Source organism: Frieseomelitta varia, unplaced genomic scaffold (genome assembly GCF_011392965.1).
Source record: "Frieseomelitta varia isolate USP_RPSP 00005682 unplaced genomic scaffold, Fvar_1.2 scaffold_1002, whole genome shotgun sequence".
Taxonomy (NCBI): Eukaryota; Metazoa; Arthropoda; class Insecta; order Hymenoptera; family Apidae; genus Frieseomelitta; species Frieseomelitta varia.
In genome coordinates, this window is record NW_025108643.1 from 22,158 (window position 1) to 40,780 (window position 18,623).

The following is an 18,623-nucleotide window of genomic DNA, read 5'->3' on the forward strand; positions in this document are numbered from 1 at the left end:
AAATGGTGAAAAACATTGTGATAGTCAATTATAATCAATATAATTTCTCAAGATCGATTTCAGAACTGACAGACTACAAATTACAAGCATCAGTTTTTACCAATAAAAGACATCGTCCAGAAGTTGTCAGATAAAGACTACAATCAATGGCTGTTTTAGACTCGTTTTTACATTTTTACAGTTGAACACTTTTTAGAATAGTAAGTGTTTAAAAGAATTAAATATTTAAATATTTTGCAACTTCTATATATATTTTCAAATTACAATTTCAAATGTCATTACAATCGTGATGGTCGAGTCTCTTTGTTAATGAAATTCAAAATTCAGTGTTATAATCCTAATAATTGCCTCGACGTAGCAGCACTAGCGCTCTACAACTAACACTAGAGCGACCAAACAACGACCAATTTAATTTAAACGGTTTAACGGCAAATTACGTATCATTAAAAATTTTGATTAACAACATTACGTCTACGGATTACCATTAAGAAACAAAGCAATATCATTGGTTCGTCAATTTATTAATCAATCACATTTTTTGATTTATATTAAATGTGACTTAAATGCAGTTTATTATCGATACGTAAGTATTTACGTACTACTATAGAGTTTAAAGCACTGATCATTTTCAAATTTCGGTAGAATTTCCTAAGAAACAAATATTTACATTATATTGATTCGAGTGCAAGGAATCAATATATATACTTACAATAAATACATATGGAAGCCATTTAACTGATTACTATTACTTTATATCATTTTCGTTAAGCAAGATGATTAGGTATTGAATATAATTATTTAGATATCAATTTAAAGCAGAAATATAATAATAATTGAATTATAAATATAAATTTACTTTTATTCTTATTCTTATAAAATATGTATATACGTACATAAGCAATCAATTACATATACATGCATCATGTTGTGTTTACATAGCACACGGCATATGCATGTGCATATATATATATATATATATATATATATATATATAGTTTCTTAAACGTTATGCAGAACGAAACGTTATTAAATCGGGTATGAAGTTTATTGTTAGTATATAAAGTTTATTTTATAGTATAAGTCTGATTTAATACTTTTATTTTGATATTCATTATATGAAGACAAGTAAATAATCAGTAATAGATTCAACTCGTAACTATGGTCACGGAAAACTAATGAATTTGGTTATGTGTCTATATATACTACATATACGTATTTTATCACACGTTTAATTTTAACTCGCGAGCGATCGTATATATACGTGTTCAAATTAATGGATTACATTTCATATAATTGCACAATTAATTTCAAGAAGGAAATATATATTAATTTTAAATTCGGACCAAATGGATGGATGTTTCCGGATACTGACAAGAAAGGTAAATAATAGATAAGATTAATTTCAAATGATTGTACATATTATTTTGTTTTTGAATGTATAAAGTTACTGATTTTAATAATACATGCAATATTACATGTTATTTGTAAGTTAAGTAAAATTAATAAATAAATTGTACAGTATTCGAATGTTGGAGCTCAAGAAACAACTGAACAAGAATTTTATTTACGAAGAAAGATATTAATTGAAAAAATTGAGTTACTTTGTTCTTTGATCGAGACTAATGCAAAACTAATACCTTTAGAGAAAGAAATAATCTGGAACAATGAATTGTGCGATTTTGAAAAAAACATTGAAAAAGTTAAACTCGAAATGACACGTATGTATAATATATGTATAAGTTTCTTTTAAGGTGGATATACATAAATAAGTATAATATTAATGATAATGATACAGTAAATTATTATAATATTAATAGAAAAATATTTGCTTAATTTAACCCTCTGCATAAAATATTAATAGACGTAATATTAATATTAATAAATAATATAAGTGGTATATTTTCCACGGATAACAGAGTCGGAGATTTTACTTCAAAATGAGAATTCAAATTTGAATCAATTTCGGCGAAATGTTGAATTAAATTGGAGAACAACAAAATTCGCAAAGAAAAATATCGAAGAAAACTTGAAACAAAAAATAAAAATACGAACGTAAGTATTATAGGTTTTTATTTTTTTTCTGTCAAGCAAATTAACAATAATAATTTAATAATTCAATATTATTTATTATGTTACTAATTATATATTATATTAGTTTATAATATAATATAATATAATATAATATAATGTAATGTAATGTAATGTAATGTAATTATATAATATTTATATCGATAATACTAATATTTAGAGCGGAATTTTCATCGATGTTATTAGTTTCAAATTTGAAGAACAAAGCGCGGAAAAAATCTATAGAAACAGAAATTGAATGGTTCAATCTTCGCTTAAAGTCTCTTGACGAAATATATTGTCTGAGAATGAACGCTTTATGCCACGAACGGTAAAGAAAAAATTTCTTTTTTCTGATTATGATGAACAACCATGTTATGATTATTATATTTAATAATGAAATTAAGTGGTACACAGCTACAGAATGAGAAAACGACATTTGGATCAATTTGAAAAATACGATAAGAATATTGGATCACTTTATGCATGCAAAGTTAGTCTTTTATTGAAAAAGAACTATACCAACGAAGAATATATCATTATTCAGGTTTGTTCAATTTACATTTATCTTTTATTATCATTATTATTCGCATTGACCAATTCGAAAGTCTCAAAAATTAAATATTTTGGAAATATGTACATATGTAACATATTTCGTATGATGTATGTGAATTTTCGTACAGGAAAACTTACTTACAGGATCAACTTCTTATCCAACGTAGTTTGTACGAAAGAGTAAAGGAGGAAATCGAGGTGAATACAAAAAAAATTTTTTTAGCAAATGTAGAATATTTTCGTCGAAATCACGCGGCAAAAATTATTCAACGAAATTGGAAATTATATTGTACGCGTGTGCCTTCGAAAAAAAGAAAAAGTAGAAAATTGACAAGCAGTTGAAAAGATTTCTACATTTTCCGGACAGGTATAAAACATTTCGTATTGTGTTATATTAAGACGCGAGAGAAATTTTTAAAAAAGTAAAATAAACTATCTAAAATGAATTATAATGGTCTTTTTTGTATGAATAAATTATTGTTCTTTGCAATATTTACGCTGAATAGTTAGTTAGTAATTTGGACAATTCACAGAATTTTAACTATATATCAACAATACATTAACTATATTGATTTCCTACTATGTTTAGAAATCTCTCTCTCCTTCTTTCTTTCTCATTCTCTTTTTCTTTTCTATCCCTTTTTCTATCTCTTCCTGTGTCGCTTCTTTTTCGCTTACCTTTACCAGATATCCAGAGTTTTCACTCTTAGGCGCGCGCATCGCGTCTATGTTTGCATGTTTAAAAAAAGTAATTTACATTAAGTACTTTATACTGTATATAATAGAAGTAAATTCATTGTAATATTTTATAATTATTATTTTATTTGAAAATGTATCGAATGAATTTTTTCTGTTTCGTATTTTCTGTTTCTATTCCATATGATAGAGTAGCTGTAACGATGATACATAGATGATGATAGATAATGGTGTTTAATATCGTATATAGTAGAAATTCTCAAGTGTATAAAGAGAAGTGAAATAAAGTAAAAAGAGGTTGATAAATCGTAAGTAACTAGGAAGCAAGTATATGTGCTTAATAATCGTGCGGAGGTCGACGCATGCTCCGAAACGTTTCCCCGGGGTGATATTCAGTCAGGCAAACTGAGCCAGCAGCCGAGGCTGGCAAACGTTCGATCGTTACGAAGTGAATCCAGTGGTCGGGCGTACCGAGTATAATTTGGACATGCGTATCGATCGTTATCATTCACATTTATTTATTGTCTCTTTTTTTGAAAATATATCTTTTACTAGTAATAGCAACTCTAACATTTAGTTTAGTTTGTGCGAAAATATTAATATTTTGCTTTCTCGCGAAAAGGAAGAATATAGAAGAGAAGAGAAGGGAGGAAAGGAGAGAGAGAGAGAGAGAGAGAGAGAGAGAGAGAGAGCGGGAGGGAAGGGAGGGTGGGGGAAGAAGAGAAGAAGAGAAAGAGATAGGAAGAAAGAAAAAGAGAAAGCTAAATGTGAACAGAAGAAATATATCGAAACTGTAGTTGTACTAAAATTTTTTAGAACATTCGAGTTATTTGATTAAAGTGGATTTAAATTTTGGAGAGATTGAAAAGAAATCAACTTGAAATAATAATCATGAAATTGCTAGTTAATATCGGTATAGATGCACATCGACAGTGGGTGCTCGGTATTCAGTCTCCCTTGTAGGACAAGTGCGCACCACCTGTAGCTTGATATCTATGTCCAAAAGGTCAATCGCCTTTTTCTCGAGTTTTTCTGCAAATGTAAGTAAAACAAATATTTTCTGCGCTTTCCTATTTTCTCTTTCGTTTAATATGTATGGATGTGTAATTTAAACAAGGAAAATAATGCTCGTTAATGTAATGTTACAAAGTCTTTATACATACTCTGTATATTTTATATTAATTATGAAAAGCGTTTTCATTCATCAAACAGGTTTAAGAAAAATTGAACTATGATTATTTGTGAATCTGAAAAATCAATAATGATATGATATAAAAAGTACCACAAACCAAAATCAATTGAATCAAGAGCCAACAACATAGAAATTATGACTGAAAACACATATAATACCGATTGTTGTAAATGGACCATGGAGGAACGAGAAAAAATATTAGCTACTGGAACGCTAGAGCAGAAAAAAGAGGCTTTCAAAGATGACGAAGAGCTAATGAGAGAAACGACCAAGTTTGTAAGTGAAGTTATACAAATGGCAATCACGGAAGCATCAAAAAGAATAATGTTCACAGAGGTAAATATTCTTTTAAATATGTTTTATTCTCGCGATACTTCAAATAATGCTGTCGAATGCAATTATTCATTGATGATTTCATATTTCAGAAAGGTGATTCTAGCGAAGGTAAGCTTTAAATATAGTTAATAAAATATAAAAAAGAAATCTGATATCGTATAATTAGATATCGATACCAGATATCGTATTGGTAGAATGGTACAATGAAAAGAAAAGACAAATTTGTCTATATAATTCAAGTTTGTTTTTACTCATTGCTTCTTTCTCAGATTAGTAACAAAAGAAAAAAAAAAAATAAAAGAAAACAAAATATTTGTTTGTATAGGAAGTAGACTGAAGGGTATCGCTAGTATCGCTGGTTGGAATCATCGTGCCCGTGGATTCTGCAGTCGAATATTGAACGCGCTCTGCCCATGCTTCACTAGCAATGGTAAATCGTAGGGCGTAAATCGAATTTAGTGAACATGTGCGATTTTGCCGCTATATTCAAACATCGTAGCTTTGCATCGCTCTTATAGCGATTAATTTCTTTTCTCCAATCATGAAGCTAATTGATCATATAAAAATTTCATATACACTATCGTTCATAAATATCTAAAAAACTTGCTTTTTTCAAGACGGGAACCTGCAATGTACAATATCATGTGATGGAATATTTTTGCAATTTAAATTAAATTTGCAGTTTATCTTCTGATTTTTTAAATATAAATAAGATCACAGATAAAAATATATATTATACATAGAGGGAGAGAGATATGCAAAGAGAGAGGGAATTTATTTATTAATCCGCTGATCTCATAAAAAGGTACTAATTATTATCTTGGTTTTATATAAATTAGGTACTCTAGAAACTAATTCTAATGTAATTCTAAACAACTTTTCTCTATATGTATGTACATATTCGCCACTGCTTGGTCTTAATTTCCGAAATATTCGCAAAAATATTTTTATTACTCTATATCATGTTTTTGAGTTAATGTTGTAGAGTTGAGTTTGGATTAAATTCTTGTATAAATATTATTATCAAGGCATTAATCGGTCGAATATTTATGAATGGTAGTGTATATTATTTATGATAGTAAGTGATTTCATGTTCGAGGACGAAACTAAAATTTCTTTGGTGCTACTTTTATTTTAAATGCCATTACTTCAAGTTCTGAATATAAATTCGAGAGAAATTTGAAACTTAGATATTATATCTACTGGATAATCTCTTGTTCATTAATTTTTTTATTTCGCGTCGTTTTGATACTATTGTTTGATTTAGTAAGAATCTTTGTTCGGAGGATAATGATAATCACAATAAACTGAACATTAAGATAATTTTATGATATTTCGATCAAATTGATCAAATTGATCAATATGCATAATATTTTAATATCACATAATATTATGTACGAGATATTATACAAGAAATTCTTACTATGAATATATACTACGAATCGAGGGAATTTATTTTCATGTAATATTTAACAATTCTCAGGTTTCTATAGAAATGTATGTATTATGTATGTTTACTTACATATTAAATTCGAAGAGAGACACGGAATTCAAATCGAAATGTCGAAAAACGAGATCACGACGTCCTCGTTCATTTTCATTACTACTAATGAAGTAATAACCAACGCATGCTTAAAGTTCAACTTGCATCTTATCTTCGTATCCTGTAGTATTGCAGCTCTTACAACAGCTACAAAGATCACCTAGCATGCGTGACAACGCATAATAACGCGCATCATTACACTTAGACGCGTTCATTAGCTAAAACTTATCCATATATAATTATGATAATTTGCAAACATAATTCGACACATCGTATCGATGGCATCTCGATACTCGTTTTAATGGAAGTTAAGTATATAAGTGTATCACGTTTTTCTTGTCGTTGATCCATAAGTGGATTTACATATGTATGTATGTATGTAAATACACTTATTTTTCCAAGAGATTTTCGTACAATTTATTTGTAAAGATTAATTGTCAGCAAATATAGAATGATGTATCGGGACGCGATAACATTATGCACGTTGTAAACCCTAGGCATAAAACACATGCATAAAAGAATGTATACTATGTACTATATTATTAGTATACTATATATTCGTATATCTATTCTTTTTATATAGAATTATTCGCCTGGACACCGTACCGATATCGCTTCACGAGACCATAATCGTTTGCTGCCTCCCAGAATTACCGTACTTTGCTGAGCAACTATTAACTCAATTTATTGAATAGCAATCAGCACAAATGCCTATCGTGAATACAAAATAACGTGAATTAATTTCAATAATTATTCATACTACTGGCTTTATACAATTGTATTTGGAATTATTTGATTTATTCTACTTTCTACAATAATTGTTCATATTTCTGCAGAATGTTTCGCCAGAATGAGAAATACATGTGTATATGTATGCATCTATGTAAATACTTATGAATAATACTTGCGCATGTTCACGGATTTACGATACGCAACTGTAACAAATTATAGTTTACATAATATATTTATTTTACAAAATAATAATTTTGTAAAATAATTACAAAAATGTTGATGTTTGAAACAGATTTTTTTCGATAATGTATATCTAATTGAAACAATGTTCCCTTGTGTCTTTTCGAAATGTAGTTCATTATACAGAACATTGTAGACAAAAATGATAATAATATAAGAAAAGATAGTTGTACATTAACTATGTATTAACTGTTAACATTTTATGTAATAATTTATGGCGATTTAATTAAAAGAAAAAAAATGAGATATGAGAGAGAGAGAGAGAGAGAGAGAGAGAGAGAGAGAGAGAGAGAGAGAGAGAGAGAGAGACAGACAGAGAGAGACAGAGAGAGACAGAGAGAGGAAGAAAAAGAAGAGACGAACACAAGGAAGAAAGTCGAGTGTAAATGACGGAAGGTAAAGTTCCAAACGAGTAACGAAGGGAAGTGAGAAACTGTGAAAAATGCAAATAGTACGATTAAGACGTGAGAGAGGAAAAGGGGAAGTAATTTGTTCTCTAGCTGATAATTACGTACAAAAGATACAAAATTTTCTTCAAACGTTTCTGATCAACGAATTGGGCCACATGTAGGAGTTTCATTTTTTTAACTAAGTAACTTCTCATTTTCATAATACTAAATTGTAGTTGTAATTGCATGACTAAAGCATACAAAATTTAATATACTTCTATTTAGTTAATTAGTATATAAATATTATAACAAATACAATGGTGTATAAATATTTTGTTTAACCATTGCATAATTGTAAGCTACAAGTTGAGATTCAAATTATTATTAAAATATTATGGAATCCCATCGAAAAATTAGTGTATTTCATTAGAGCAGTTAAAGTGAAGATACATGAGATTATTACGTGAATATCTTATTGAGCTTTGTTATTTTATAACAAAACTGTATATTAAAAAAATGTAGAGCTTGACAAATGTACTGGTACACTTTACTATACTAACAGTAATAAAATTAAAATATCTTCTAGATTAATTTACCATAAATATGTATATGTTTAATTATTTATAAATATATATTTAAATATCTTTGAATAAAACTTGTATTTCTGGTACAAGTACATGGGATGAAAAAATGATTTCTCCTATCTACAATTATAGATTGGAAAAAAGATGATTCAAAATTTAAAATAAATAATATCTAAGATGTATAATAATTTAATCGATTGACTCAAAATTAAATGTGACCATATAATTTAAAATTAAATATCTTGACATAACTCTATAGGTGATAAGTTTATCTACCAAAGGTAAGTAAAATAGAATAGATAAAGAACAGAAGGTAATTTTTATTAAACGTTAATATCTAAACGAAATTTAAAGAAAATAGTTCTCTAAGGACTTTTTCCTTTAACAATTAAATTTCATGCAATATTATCCCACCTCTGTACACATGAATTCAAAAAAAATTTTTCAATATGTGATATGGTCACTTTAATTATTATTAATTTGTAATGAGTAATAAAATATACTAAAATATCAACCTAAATTGTAATAACAATCATCACTTTTTAAGAATGCAATATTATTGTCAACATTATCATTACAGGGTAACTGACAATACAGGAGTAGACGATATGCTTCTATTTACCTGCTGTGGCAATTATTTGTGTCGATAAATTATTTAATGATTAAGTGTACTGCTAAAAGTAATTATTTTTAATATTAGTCTTAAGAATAAAAAAATACTTTTAACGAATGCAATAATAAATCAAAGTTATACGATCGATGTTGCTGACGATGTAGTTGAAGAATTTATATTAGAAATATCTAATTGTATAGTGTTTTTATTGCTATGGTACACTTAAAATAAATTACATTATAACATCAGCCACAACATCTAACATATTATTGTATATTTAATTAGTAGTCACTGCTCGATTTGCAAGATGTTTTATCTCAATCACACTGTCAACAATAACGTGCCTAAACGATCGACGATCAGGCTTGATAACATAATTTAAGGGTAACTTTTACATTTTACTGTGTTCGTCCCGCGTCTACATATTGTCTTGTGAGTTACACAGTAAAATGAATGTTTCACGCTGCGCGTTAACATAATATCAGTCATTGTAAATGATCTCTCTATAAGAATATAAAAAAGTAAAGTCCGAAAAACACAGCGAATGGTTTTTCTAACTAGTACGTATTTATCACAATCTTCAAACACACTCCCAGATGTTATGTATCTCGATCACCATACTTGAATAATATTGTTATAAAATTTCATATATCACTGTAATGTATGATCAAAAAAATGCCTCTTTGTTTGCAACCACATATAGTAATTCCTGAGATATTAAAATATTATTGTACTGAAACACTTGATCTTAATATATAGACTCTACACGCTGCAACTTGCAGAATATTAATGTTATCTATTGGCAGCAAATATTAAGATGGACTTGCATTTATGTCGCGACTACTTTAAAAGTAGTTTAGAAATATTTATTTTTATGTTTGTCTTTTTTTGTATGCTACGTAATATTAAATTGACAAACATACTTATTAAAAACACAAAATACTGTTCAGTTGGTATACATACCAACTACTGAATACTTGCTTTTTTCTGAAAATCAACTATCTTTTTCGTGAATTACTTCGTGTTTAAGCAGTTTGCTTTATAGTATAAATTTCTACAAAGCCCATATCACTTGCATTGTGAGTGCAAATAGCGCCTTATACGCGAATTCCTTGAATTCACGTAAAGGAATGCATGAAGATATTTCATTAGTTCTTGCCGAACAATCCAAAAAATTTGCATTTTTCAGTTTGTAGTATAAGATGCTACTGCATCAGTATATGTATCTTCACATTATAACTGCAAGCTTTTAATAATACTTACATCTAAGACTTCATATACGAATAATCGTATTCGCGCAAAGGAACAAACGTTTCTTTGATTGACTGTGGCGATGCCCAGCGAAGAGCATAATGAGGACCGCCAGCTTTATCATTTGTTCCAGACATTCTACTACCACCAAACGGTTGTTGACCAACAACCGAGCCCGTTGATTTATCATTAATATAGAAATTACCAGCTGTATACTTAAATTCTTCAAGAGCTCTTCTCGCCCATTTTCTGAAAGGTACCAAGGTGTGATAAGATACAATATCAATATTTTAAAGTAAAATGAAACGCTTACTCGTCTTGTGAGAATATCGATCCAGTTAGAGCATAAGGTGTCGAGGATTCTACCAATTTCATTGTTTCATCGAGATTTGAATCTTTGTAAACGTATATTGTTAAAACAGGTCCAAATATTTCCTCTGTCATTATTTTATCTTTGGGATCTTTTGTTACTACTATTGTCGGATCAATAAAATATCCGATCCTAATGAAAAAAAAGATTTTAAAAATAATAAGAAAATAGGTATTTAACAGATTATATGTACAATGAAACGTACGAATCATCGTATTTGCCACCACCGATAACCTCTAAATTAGATGATTTTTTTGCATGTTCGATATAACCAGAAATTCTTTTAAATGCAGTAGCATCTATAACGGCTCCAGCGAACACGGTAAAATCTCTAACGTCACCAATTTTAAGTGTGTCACGAATCGATAAAAGGCCTTCTTTTATCTATATACACAATAATGTTTGAAATTGAAAAATTTTGTTTAAGAAAGTTGAAATTAAAACTATGTATGAAATCTACCTTTGGCCATAAGGATTCTGGAACATACATTCTACTACAAGCTGAACATTTTTGACCATTAAATTCAAAAGCGCTTCTTATGGTCCCATTAATAACTGACTCCACATCAGCGCTCATGTGTACAAAATGATAATTTTTTCCACCACATTCGCCTATTAATTTGGGATAATTCTTATACTTCCCCAGATTTTTACCAATTTGCATCCATAAACGATTAAACGTTGGAACTGATCCAGTAAAATTTATCCCGGATAAGTAAGGTGAAGCAGTTATAGTATCACCAAAAACGGGACCTTCACATGGAACAAAATTGACTACACCTGGTGGTACACCAGCCTCTTTACATATTTTAAAAATCCACCAGTTAGAAAGTAAAGCTGTATCAGATGGCTTCCAAAGCACTGCATTACCCTAAAAATATATAATACAATGTTTGTAATATATGTTTATTGTATATGTACTATATTTGAATTTGCAATGTATAAATCGTTTATTTAATAAGATGCATAAAGGTGAAATAATAAAAAAAAAAATGCAAACCATTAAAGCAGGGGTATAGCTAAGATTACCACCAATGGCAGTAAAGTTGAAGGGAGATACTGCTGCAACAAAACCATCCATTCCTCTATATCTCATTGAATTTAATGTCTCTTTAGAATTAGGTGATATTGGTTGATATTTTAAAGCCTCTTTGGCAAAATACCCATGCATTCTAAAGAAATCAATTAATTCTGCTGCACTATCAATTTCTGCTTGAATAACACTTTTGCTCTGTCCAAGCATTGTAGCAGCATTTAATTTCTGTCTGTATTTTGCTGCCATTAAATCAGCTGCCCTTAACCAGATTTCTAAGCGTTGTTCAAAGGGACACTTTTCCCACTCACGCTGTGCCTTCACAGCAACATCTATTGCCTTTTTGACTAGATCAGGTGTTGCCCAATAATATTTTGCAACCTTTACTTTATGATTATGTGGCTGAAATAGATGTATTACAATTATATATTACAATACACACTTTATTTATCACTCTTTAGTTTTTTTACTATTACATTTTTTAACTTACCATAACTTGGTATCTACATAAATCTGTTTTAATTTCTTCATTTCCAATAACCAGAGGTACATCTTCACACTCACTAGCCATTTTATCCAAAGTCCTTTCCAATTCTGCCCTCTCAGGGCTGCCTTTTTTGTAACTAAGCACAGGTTCATTTTCCAAGGGAAAGTCAATAGGATTTGGTACTGGTATTATCGTTCCTAAGCACCTTGCACTCACTCTGTTTATAAAAATACGAAATGTGTACAATTTCAAATAACAAAAATGTAGGAAATCAAATTTATTTCAAATTTGAAATGTTCGTAATATTTATAAATATATTTGTCTATCTTGTACTTATCTAAATTTACTGACATATAATACAATAAGATTAAGGGAAGAATATATTAGCTTGTTGATATCATCTGTAAATATTTATCTATCTACTTAGCAGGGAGAGTTAAACTCATAATGTTATCTCCAGCACGATATTTTCTTTTAGTTTCCGAAAATAAATATAATAAATGGCGAAGGTAACAGAAAATAATAGTCATAATACAAAAATAATGAAAATTAAAAATTGTTATTTATTTTTGTAGTCATTATAACACAAGAAAAATATTTTTACAAAAATATTAAGAGTATACGTTACATAAATAAAAATGGCGGGAGATATTATTTTCCGGGTGAAATATTATTTTAAACTTGCTCACATGTGTCAAATCAACACAATATTACATAACATAACATAAATTCACTGACCCTGTTATTACAGTTATCGTTATATGTATTATTAATTATACGGAAAAAAAATTGATAAATAAAATCACATCAATGAAGTTACAAATTATTTAAACGAACGAACTGACTGAATCGATACATACGGAATCGTTTAATTGTAGAAAACGGCCTTAAGATAATAATTCACGATTTATAGTAATACTAGAAACATTCCTTTTCAATATGTCTCTTCTCGATATGCAAGATATTTTATTACATAATACATATAAAGTGAAATAAACTAAAAAAAACGTTACATTAGGAAATGCGGAAGCCATTACATGAAAAAATTTTGCTGTATAATTTACACATTTATAAAGATCCACTATGCTATAGCAGATGTTACTGCCTGTGCATATGCGCTAGCCTGTAAAAATATGTTTGAAGGACACACACATACATACATACAACGAATTAAAATATTACTTCAAAATAGCATTAATACGTGGAAAGTACGAATACTTATAAATAACTTTGTAAGAATTGTTCAATAATATAAATTAGAATCAATACACATTCGTCGGTGAAATAAATGACATAAAAGTTATGAAATTTATGAAATGTATGTAAAATGTGTTTCCGAGTTTATACACATTAATAGATATATTCATTAGCAATCAATACTGAAAATCAGAGCAATATTAAATTAGACAAATATGTTTCATATAATCCGTTTAATCCATTTCATAATAGATTTCCTGTATTCATTTATTATATATAGATTTATAATAAAATTGCAAGGAGAACGCATTAGAGTGAATATTTGAGAAATAACATTTGAAAAAAAGAAGTTAACAGAGAAAAAAATACGAACGTACGTTGTCAAAAAAACATAATGATCGATGAACTAGTAAAGAACACCTTTCACGTCCATTTTATAGTGGAAAATTCCGCCGGAACCCGCAAACTACTCTATCCTTTTTGTAGACGAAGGCGAACAGTGAAGTTTAGACAAAGAAAACGAATCGGAGGACCAATGCACACTAGCAAACTGACATCTACATATAAGCGCGCCCCTTCATTTATTACCGTTGTTACAGTACGTGTGTCAATGCGCGAAAATAATCAATATATCATAGTGAGATTTAGTATATCCGATAAAAAAAAAAAGAAAGACAAAACACTTAACTACGGAATCTTCAGTTTCATCTATACATATAGTTTACTAATAGTTTCGCGTTTGATTACTCACTTTTGACTGTTAACTATTAACGCTTGACGGCAAAGACTCAACATTGTTAGTTCGATTCTTTTGACTTATATACCGTAAGAATTTTTTGTATGAACACTTTCACGTTCGTCGTAAAAGTTTTGCAAAATTGTCAATGAATTTTGCACACTGTAATCACTATAAAGAGAGAGACCGATCAGGATGCTGATCTGTCGAAACTACGAAAGTCGACAGTGGCAACTGGCAACCATCGAACTAAACCTCCCTCCATATATACCCCACCCTCCGTCAATTCGGCTATGAAACAGGGCCGTAATGACATTTCGAAAAGTAGTGCCTTCGTTAATTCGAATAAAAATATAACATAGCAACGAAAAATTATAATATATAAATTAGTTAAACGATTCATAAGATAATTTATTTGGATTGTTATTTCGTAAAAATTGTAAAAGATTATCCAATACTTAAAACATTGAAAAAAATCATCTAAGTAACATTAATGAAATTAAAAGAACCTGCAGTTTACAGTAATTGTAATTGTTACTTTATCTTTTTATATAAGGAAAATGAATGGGACATACACAAAGGATCTATAGATTTTTTTCGCATTCCAAATGTTTTTATTGTATATTTTATCAAAGACGCGTAAATATAAATTTTGCGAGATCTTGAAACAATGTATCGTAAAAATTATCTTTAAAAAAATATGTAATCAGAATATTAACTTCATATACGTCATATGAAAGGATGTAGTTTCATAAATTTATACCATATTTTACATACCATAGGACTGTTTCAACTAATCCGTCTTGTGTGATTTATAAGAAAATGTTATCAATATATTAACGAAATAAAAGAATAATTCAATTTATATAAAATTACATTTAATTTAATATTGCCGTTATCTAAAATAACATAGAATATTAGATTCTTTTCAATTATCTTCTTGTTGCATTTGTAATTCGCGAAGTAATTGTGCCCTTTGCTTTTCCAATTCATCCTCTGAAAGTTCATGATGTTCAGCATTTTCAGTAATAGATCCTTCACTATGAGCAGAAGCTCTTCTATGTTTCTCCTCTTTCCGTTTTCTTTCCGGTGATTCTTCGGAAGATGGAAGTCTCGAATGCGATCGCTATTTCAATTATGTGTAATTATTAAACGTAAATTTAAACTTAAGATTATTAATTATATTGCACAATTGTTTGGACTTACAGAGTGACTACGACCTCTCTTCTTTTTGCTCTTCTTTTTTTTTGATTTCCTAGTATCAGACTCGGAACTGTCGGATTTGCTGGGAACACTCGGTGATCTTGATTTATGTCTTTTTTTCTTCAAACCTTTATCACTACCTTCAGATTCCTAACGAATAAAATAATTTTTTGAAACAAATATTCAGAATTTAAAATTATATAATTTACTTACACTATGTGATCGTGAGCGTGATTTCCGTTTTACCTTCTTTGTTTTCTTTTTTTTACTTCTAATATGATGATGACTACAACTTTCCTCAAGTTCATGTTGATATTCCTTAAAAATTCTAACTCTCTCGCTTTCTAATGTTATTGCTTTGAAATCTGGTTCTTCTTCAATTTTGCTTCTTACATCTTCCCACGTCATTTGATAATCAACGTTAAGAGTTTTCAGTAAATTTTTAAAGCCAGTTTCTAATTTCTTGAACTTTCTAGTTTCTTCTTTTACTCGTTCCTTCTCTCGAGCTTCAGCTTTTTCAAGTAGTAAATTATATGTCAATTTTACATTACCTGCATCTAATGTTGCAGATTTTCGATCCTCACATACAACAGTTGCAAACTCTTCAAAAGTAGTATTAATTTGCACTTCAAAATTCTTGTCCTTTAAAATCTCTCTTATAATTTTCTTTTCATCATGAAATCTAGATTTCAAATCTTCAACATAAAATTTAAAAAGATCTAATGGTGTTGATCCAGATTGTCCAAGCATAGCTGAAAATCTTAAATCAGCAGATAACATTGGATAAAGTTCTACCCACAATGACATTGACGTTAATTTTCCTTGTTCATGAAGTTCGTCCAATAAACTCTATAAAACAATTATTCTTATTGAAAACATTATTTATAACAATATAATATATTATAATACAAAATTTCATAATTTTCTACAACTTACTATAAATGCATCTCTATTTTTTCGTTCTTGTCTTTTTCTACGTTTTTTCTCGTGCTCTTTCTCTTCTTCTTCGTCCTTTTCTAGTTGACGTATATGATTTTCAAAGACAAGTAATGCATCTTCTTTATCCATTTCTAACAAATCTGCATCTTCTGCAAACGCTGCATGTTGTAAAAGCAATGCTTGTGCTTCTTGCCAAGTAGTTCTGTATGTAACGTCGGTCATAGTATCTAAAACTTGAGCTAATCGTTTAGTATTTCTCTTTTTCAATTGTTTTGCTTCTTCTTTCTCACGTTTGGCCAAATTAAAAACAACATCCTCATAAATGTCACGGCGATCTGAATCACCAACAGCTCTCCACACTTCCAAATTACCATACATTTCTTCACATTTATAATACTTTGTTGTACTTGTCATTCTATCATTTTCCAATAAAAATTGTTCCAGATCTTCTTTGGCTTTCTTCAATCTATTTGAAACAACTTGTCATTTTTCTTTTTTTGTTTCTTATATTAAAATGTTAATATCATATGAAAATGTTAATATCATATATTACTTACCTTAATCTTTCTTGTTCGCGTTCTTCTTTAAGTTTTTGTGTCTTATATGCATTGAATGCTTGTTTACGTTCATTTAATTTCTTCATTTGTGGATATCTAGGATCATTTTGAATTAATTTTACTGCTTGTTCCCATGTAGCATTCGATGGTACATCTCTTTCCCTTAACAATTCTTTAAATGCTTCAATTGCTTCTTTCTTATCTTTAAATTGCATTTTTGGTTCAGGGGTACTAGTACGACTATCATTTGCCGATCCTTTTGCAGAATTGCTGTCTTCATCTGGTTTTGCGGGTGGAGTAGGAATATTAATCGCTGCAAGAGTTGCAGCCATAGCTTGTTCAATTGCAGACTTTCCACCTGGTTCTGGTGTACTAGTTTGAGATGTATTAGTAACTGCAACGTTTGGAGATAAATGTTGAATACCTGCAGGAACTATACTGAGAAAGCAAAATATTGATAATTGTACATAAATTTTTTTAATTATATCATGGATTATAATAAAAACATAATCTTTACTAACGTATTTGTAGCACTTGCAACAACTGCTGCAGCTGCAGCTGCAGCTTCTTCAGCTGCAATTCTTGCTTTTAATTCTTCTAGCTCTGTAGGTATAGTCCATCTGGATTCCTTAGTTGTTACATTATGATAATATACTTTTCCATTTTCTGACTTATATTCTTTCCAAGGACACTGTGATAAAAGCAATTCGCTAGGTGTTTTTAGTTCGTCTGGTTTTTCCCACAAAGATTGTTTCGTAACACTATTATAATAATATGTTCTTCCATCAGGAGCCTTATGTTCTGTCCAATCAGTCTTTTTATCTGTTGTTGCAATAGATTGAACACCTGATGTGACTTCACTTGCTATAGGTGCGGGAGGAGGAATACCTGGTGCTGTTATTTGAGGAGGTGCAGCTAAAATATAAGTCATATTTGAATAAAGTATATTACTCTTAAAAAGTAATAAATATTCTCAAATTAATGATATTAACCTATGACTCCAGCATCAGGTGGAGGAGCAGCACTAATTGGAAAGCTAAAACCAGGTGGAGGTATAGAAAACTGTGGAGGCATTATACCAGGTGGACCAGGTGGTAAATTAGGAGGAGGAATAAATGGTGCAGTAGGCATAATAGGTGGAACAAAACTGGAAGCAATGTTTGGAGTCGCCGGTGGAAACCCTGGCACAGCAGTAGGTGGAGGTATACCATCATTTGAAGCCTGCAATGTATTATATGAGTTAAATTTAAAAATAATTAAGTATGTTAATATGTACATATGGAATTACATATATCATTAAAAATTATAAAAGTATGCAATTATTTTTGAAATATATTTCGACAAATTTGATTCAATATATTACAATTCTTATATATTATCAAGTATAAAATAAAAAAAGATTAAAAATTTTAAATACTCAGATGAAATTATAAAAATTTTATTTGAAGATAAATTAAATAAAATTGATCGTTTGTAGGAATTTCTCACCTATAAAACTAATTTTAGGTTATTAATTGTTATTTATTTATTTTAAGTTTGATAATACCATACCATTTTTTACAAGATAAAAGTATTCTCCCCTTGCATCAAATCATTGAAAATAGAATTATTGTAATTCCTTGCAAATTAAAGGATCTAAGCAATAGTATCCTACTCCACATGTAAACTAATATTATGTTATATATGCTTATATTTATTCTTAACGCAAGAAAGTAACTAGATTTTACACATATGGTGATTGTAAAATACGAATGAAATATCGAAGAAATTATGCTATAATCAGACAATTATATATTTTATTCCAATGTTTCATTTCAATTTATATTTTAAATATCTGAATATATTATAAAAAAATTAAAATATCTTTTCACAAATAAAAATTGTACGATCATCCTATAATATA

General features: G+C 29.2%; 4 protein-coding genes across 6 annotated transcripts; 2 read left to right on the forward strand and 2 right to left on the reverse strand.

Annotated features, from left to right (window-relative positions):
• The first annotated feature begins 997 nt into the window (after positions 1-997).
• On the forward strand, positions 998-3,008 carry LOC122528153. Of its 2 annotated transcripts, none has more exons than XM_043653024.1 (6): positions 998-1,379; positions 1,520-1,718; positions 1,917-2,052; positions 2,249-2,398; positions 2,485-2,614; positions 2,767-3,008. In XM_043653024.1, exons 1-6 carry the CDS (start codon positions 1,347-1,349, stop codon positions 2,962-2,964), a joined length of 846 nt encoding a protein of 281 aa, XP_043508959.1. In that variant the 5' UTR covers positions 998-1,346; the 3' UTR covers positions 2,965-3,008. The 2 variants fall into 2 exon arrangements, with proteins under 2 accessions (XP_043508959.1, XP_043509046.1); XM_043653111.1 differs by having other exon boundaries at positions 2,751-2,886.
• A 1,046-nt stretch (positions 3,009-4,054) lies between these two features.
• On the forward strand, positions 4,055-7,620 carry LOC122528316. The gene is made up of 5 exons (XM_043653355.1): positions 4,055-4,358; positions 4,531-4,846; positions 4,936-4,954; positions 5,172-5,276; positions 6,973-7,620. The coding sequence occupies exons 2-5, from the start codon at positions 4,646-4,648 to the stop codon at positions 7,017-7,019; spliced, it is 372 nt and encodes a 123-aa protein (XP_043509290.1). The 5' UTR covers positions 4,055-4,358; positions 4,531-4,645; the 3' UTR covers positions 7,020-7,620.
• Positions 7,621-9,136: 1,516 nt separating this feature from the next.
• Positions 9,137-14,278, reverse strand: LOC122527462 (delta-1-pyrroline-5-carboxylate dehydrogenase, mitochondrial). Of its 2 annotated transcripts, none has more exons than XM_043651719.1 (7): positions 14,037-14,278; positions 12,092-12,305; positions 11,569-12,003; positions 11,029-11,439; positions 10,774-10,952; positions 10,512-10,700; positions 9,137-10,447 (listed from the first exon to the last, which is right to left on the reverse strand). In XM_043651719.1, exons 1-7 carry the CDS (start codon positions 14,078-14,080, stop codon positions 10,213-10,215), a joined length of 1,707 nt encoding a protein of 568 aa, XP_043507654.1. In that variant the 5' UTR covers positions 14,081-14,278; the 3' UTR covers positions 9,137-10,212. The 2 variants fall into 2 exon arrangements, with proteins under 2 accessions (XP_043507654.1, XP_043507733.1); XM_043651798.1 differs by lacking the exon at positions 14,037-14,278 and adding an exon at positions 12,949-13,097.
• A 612-nt stretch (positions 14,279-14,890) lies between these two features.
• On the reverse strand, positions 14,891-18,419 carry LOC122527395 (pre-mRNA-processing factor 40 homolog A). Its single transcript, XM_043651592.1, has 8 exons — positions 18,272-18,419; positions 17,713-17,941; positions 17,242-17,635; positions 16,721-17,158; positions 16,161-16,629; positions 15,438-16,073; positions 15,228-15,374; positions 14,891-15,147 (listed from the first exon to the last, which is right to left on the reverse strand). The coding sequence occupies exons 1-8, from the start codon at positions 18,272-18,274 to the stop codon at positions 14,950-14,952; spliced, it is 2,514 nt and encodes an 837-aa protein (XP_043507527.1). The 5' UTR covers positions 18,275-18,419; the 3' UTR covers positions 14,891-14,949.
• Positions 18,420-18,623: the final 204 nt, after the last annotated feature.